The sequence below is a fragment of the Humulus lupulus genome, chromosome X, assembly GCF_963169125.1.
Source record: "Humulus lupulus chromosome X, drHumLupu1.1, whole genome shotgun sequence".
In the NCBI taxonomy this organism is placed as follows: domain Eukaryota; kingdom Viridiplantae; phylum Streptophyta; class Magnoliopsida; order Rosales; family Cannabaceae; genus Humulus; species Humulus lupulus.
Genome location: NC_084802.1, coordinates 198,418,054 through 198,423,198, shown reverse-complemented (window position 1 = coordinate 198,423,198; position 5,145 = coordinate 198,418,054). Strand labels below are relative to the sequence as shown.

General features: G+C 34.9%; 1 protein-coding gene across 2 annotated transcripts; it reads right to left on the bottom strand.

The window, feature by feature from the left end:
- Positions 1-302: 302 nt before the first annotated feature.
- Positions 303-3,481, bottom strand: LOC133803884 (uncharacterized). Of its 2 annotated transcripts, XM_062242026.1 has the most exons (9): positions 3,458-3,481; positions 3,053-3,164; positions 2,899-2,943; positions 1,891-2,032; positions 1,607-1,754; positions 1,455-1,530; positions 1,242-1,371; positions 1,067-1,158; positions 303-989 (listed from the first exon to the last, which is right to left on the bottom strand). In XM_062242026.1, the coding sequence occupies exons 3-9, from the start codon at positions 2,929-2,931 to the stop codon at positions 945-947; spliced, it is 666 nt and encodes a 221-aa protein (XP_062098010.1). In that variant the 5' UTR covers positions 2,932-2,943; positions 3,053-3,164; positions 3,458-3,481; the 3' UTR covers positions 303-944. The 2 variants fall into 2 exon arrangements, with proteins under 2 accessions (XP_062098010.1, XP_062098011.1); XM_062242027.1 differs by lacking the exon at positions 3,458-3,481 and having other exon boundaries at positions 1,260-1,371.
- Between the last annotated feature and the right edge of the window lie 1,664 nt (positions 3,482-5,145).

The window sequence follows — 5,145 nt, the reverse complement described above, 5'->3', positions numbered from 1 at the left end:
CCAATAGGAAAATTCCCCTAAAATTGTTTGCTAAACAAATAGAATGAAACTTATTAAAGAATTTACAAAATCTAAAACTAGAATCTAAACTTAGAACAACTCAACTTAAAATTTTAGTGCAATAAAGTACCTATAATTATTTTATGTATTTACTTATTTATTTTTTATAATTTTTTTTTATTTTAGTAATATATATCAACAAAATACTATAATAATATTAATTTTGCTTCTCACAACATTTTTAAATTATAATTTACCAAACACATACAGTTTCTTACCAAAGTATTAAAGTAACGGCTATATCAAAGTGACCTTGATGAAAGTTCTTTCTCTAAGACCGAAGGTTACAATACAAGTACGACTTGTAATTAGTTCTAATTTTATAAAGATAAGTCGAAATTAATTTATCAAATACTTATTACAGCAATTGTCAAATAAACATATAAAAACCAACCATATAAACACACCAAAGTAGACCAAAAACCAGAGACTACATAGTTGGGAACCTTTCGAACACTAGCCATCCGAAGTCCTTGTGTCTCTCATTAAGAAATCCGAATAGCACAAATTGTTGGGAATTTTTATTTTTCCCCATTTTGGCATGCTAACTTTTCAACAGAATGGGGAGAGCAAAGGGAACGTAGAACAACAGATGGATGAGAGTTTCATAGAACGATTAATTAGCATAGAGTTTAAGCAGGCAACATATACAACCCTTGGACTGGAATTGAATCAAAAACCATATAGGCTAAACCAATTAGCATGGAGTTTGAGCCAATCACATTTACAGTTCTGTATCACAAAGCAAAAGAAGCAAGGACAACTGAGATACATGAGAAGGTAATCTCAGCAACTTTTACTGGTGACCAAGCACAATGACTACTACGTTACGTACCAACGCCACAACTGCCCAATGCCAGTAATACTTGCATACATTTCCTCCATTAGCTTCTTAGAAAATCTTTCAAAGAAAATGGTGGAAGCCCATCCTATAAAACCAACAAGTGAATAATAAGGACCACTGCCCGACAGAGTAAATATTAGTGGACAACAGAGTGCAAATAACCTTTTCAGTCTCTGGACTTATGCACTGCCTGACAACTGTTGTTTGCTTTATGAGCCTCTCCATTGCAGTATAGCTAGGAAGATTTGCATGTGCTGACAATCATTAGGAACAGAAAAAATAAGGAACAAATTTAACAATACAAATATCTAAATGACAGTTAATATAAAACAGGGACCTGAGTCAGCAAACAAACCAAGAATTGCCTGGTTTAAGCTATCTGCAACTTCCTGTCGATACTCGGGGTTGAGAAAATGAAACATTGGAGATTTTTCCGGTTCATCATAAGCAAGCAGAGCAAGAAAATCCTGCATCACAGAAAAATTGTGTTTGATATTGATAGAGAACAAGATGTATGGAGTGTGACAAAGCACAAGAACTTGAAGCATACTTCAAGCTTGTTAACATATTTTTCCATCTTTCCGAAGGGGGTCAACTTAGTCTGAGCAAATTCCAAAGCTTCTGTGCTGCCAAAAAAGAAAGAATTTAAAATAGGAAATGCATACAACATGCTTCTAGAGATGTCATGTTTATATTGCTCACCATTTTCTAGAGATTACAAGATTAACAAAATGAAGGCTCAAAAGATCAAAATGCAACTCAATATTCTTCTCCAGTAAGTCATGGGCATACTGTTCTGTCAGTTCAATGGCCTTGAGTGCATCACCCTCCATTATAAAATTTATAATTCCTGAGGAAAAAAAAAAGAAAAAAAGGCAATCAATAAGCACAGGCAATTAACCATATACGTCAAGTTAAGCTACAATGAAATATGAAAATGAGCTGTTAGATAAACTATAGTTCTTCGGATTACAACTAATGCCTACTTTTTCTTTTCTCCATGTCCTCAATGTAATCAGGAGACTGCTTCATCCCGGTGCAAGCAATAAATGACTCTGCAGTTTCTTTGTGGCAGTTATGAACAAGGTATGATATAACAATGTTGTGAATATCATTTTCACTGATTACCTGTTAATAACACATTATCAATCCAACTGGACTTGGAGCATTAAAAAAAATAAAATTGAAATGAATGGTCTTCGTCTTCTAATGTGAGGTCTAGACACATAATAAATAACTCGTAAACATATTGATTAATAATATTGGCTAAACACGACCAGGAAAACTTGAGTGTAATAATGAAGTAGAAGATTGGGAGAGACAGACAATCTCTGTCTCTCTTCAATATCCAAGTCTCTCCCATTACATTCTCTTTCTTAGGCTTATACAGCCAGACGCACACAGACTAAAATTTTATCACAACAAAGAAAAAACCAAACAACAAGACAATAACAACCAACCAAATAGCAAGTAAATAACAAATAACTAGATAATCTTCCTACATCAAGTAGACTGAGCAAATCCGAGTAATCTGTTCACCTTTATATAAAACCAATTAATTCTTCAAAATACAGCCCAATTATCACCACGAGTACAAATTGCATTGACATGTCAACTGATAAACAATTAATTCTTCAAAATACAGCCCAATTTTCTGGCATGGTTTAGTTCAATATCAGGTCAACTAAACTTGTTCCCCAAACTGACACTTGAAATTACTAATTAGTATTCTCTGTTACCTAAATTGAAGATAATGGGATGCATTTCACAACCATAAATGATGTCCAGAAACCACAATGAGAATCGAAACCAACAATACATAATAATTCACAATGAAATAAAAAAAAATGGCAAAATTGAATTAGGGCTGTAATGACTGATAATAATTACATCAAAAAAAAAAAGTCAACAAGTTCATACAATGTGTACTATTGCTATACCCTAAGAAATACTTAATCAATTAGCAATTGAGAAAGAGAATTATCAAAACTCACAACGTGATCGTAGTGACGAGGATCGACGTCCATGATTCAGCACCACTAGAAGAAGAAGAAGAAGAAGAAGAAGAAGAAATGAACGAAAAGTAATTATGAGACTGAAAAGTGGAAGGATTCTAGGGTTTGGGGATGGGATTTTGAAATTTCTTACCTGTAATCGAAAATGGAGTTGTGGGTAGTTTGGGATCTGTCTCGAATTGTAACCGCAGCTGTTTCTGTGATTGTCGTACACGTCACCTGGAGTATTCTTTATCCCCCCATATCTTGATGAAAAAAAAAGTGTACTTACTTCTCTCGTATAAATGTGCATTTGCTATTAATAGTATTAAGTAAAAAAAAAACAGGAAAGTACACAAAATACATAGTGACTTTGTAAACTCAATCTCTATGTAAATGTGTGTTTTGCTAGTCTATGTGAACAACATTGTCACAATAATACAAGCATGAACAAGAGCAACACATGGAAGGATAACTAATAAGTCTCAAAAATATATCTTCAAAAAAAAATTCATCAAGAAAATACAAAGTGCTGTGACAGAACTAAAAACACTATTACCTTAACATCACTTTCTATATTAAGATCAGGAGCTCAAAGCAGGTTGAAGGAAAGAGCCAAGATTTATGCTCTTGGTGTAAAAACACCTTTTAACGAAAAAGCCATCAAACGCTCCATAGAGATTTGTGGAAAGTATATTCTGTTATTGAATATGGCCGTATAGCCTCAGATTTATACAGAAACTAATTCTATCATTCTTTGTACATCAAGAATAATTACATAAATGACAGAGTTAATCTAGAAAATAAATAAGCTAAGTTGGAGAGGTCAAGGCCTAGAGAATATTACGGAGTAATTAAAGAGATATGCCACTAATATTCCCCCTTAAGTTGGAGCATGAAGATTGCAAATGCCCAACTTGTGAAGAAGTAAAGAAAATTGTGTTGTACCGAGAGCTTTGGTTAAAATATCAGCTAGTTGTGCACCAGTCTGAATATGAGATGTAGAAATCGTTCCATCTTGCAAAGTATCACGAACAAAGTGATAATCCATTTCTATATGTTTCGTTCTTTCATGGAAAACTGGATTAGCCGCTATATAAAGAACAGCTTGACTATCACAAAACAATCGCATGGGACGCACATGTTGTATCCCAAAACAAGCCAAAAGGGATTTCAACCATTTTAACTCACATGTAGTAGTGGCCATAGGCAGATACTCGGCCTCCGCTAAAGATTGAGAAACGATTGGCTGTTTTTTTTGTTTTCTAAGAGATAGAAAAAAACCTAATAAAACAAAGTAACCAGTAAATGATTTTCGAGTCAGAAGACAACTTGCCCAATCTCTATCACAAAAGGCATAGAGTTGAAAATCACTATCCCCGAGTAGCAGAATATCTTGTCCAATACAACCTTTTAAATACTGCAAAACTCTCAAAGTTGCGTCCCAATGTTCAACACGAGGATCTCGCATAAACTGAGCTAAGATATGTACAGAGTAATACAATTCAGGTCGTGTAATCGTTGAGTAGATTTGACGCCCAACAAAGCGCTGATACTTCTCTGGATCCTCAAAGACAACGCCATTGATGGTGGCAAGATGGTGGTTCTATTCCATGGGTGTAGAAACAGGGCGAGCTCCAAGTAAACCAGCCTCACTTATAATGTCAAGAATGTATTTGCGTTGTGAAAGAAACAAACCATCATTCCCACGTGCCACTTCGATGCCGAGAAAATACTTGAGAATGCCTAAGTCTTTCATATGAAATATCTCACTGATTTGTTGCTTGAGTTTCCTGATTGCCAAAGAAGAAGAACCAGTGATTATAATGTCGTCCACATACACAAGAACATGTAAAGCAACATCTCCCTTGGAATAGCTAAACAATGAGTAATCAACATAAGATTGTTGAAAACCAATATTCTTCAAAGCATTTGAAAGCTTAGCAAACCAATTCTGAGGTGCTTGTCGAAGTCCATACAATGACTTACATAATCAACACACCTTACCCGAAGTTATAGAGTTAAAACCAGGAGGAAGTTGCATGTGTACTTCCTCATCAGGATCACCATGTAGAAAGGCATTATGCACATCCATCAGGTGTAGTTCCCACTTTCGTGCCACTGTTATAGCAAAAAATGTGAGTACTGTGAGCGTTTTAGCTACAGGGGAAAATGTTTCATTGAAGTCAATACCGACAACTTGTCGAATCCCGTACATGACTAGGCGCCCCTTTAATCATTCAACTG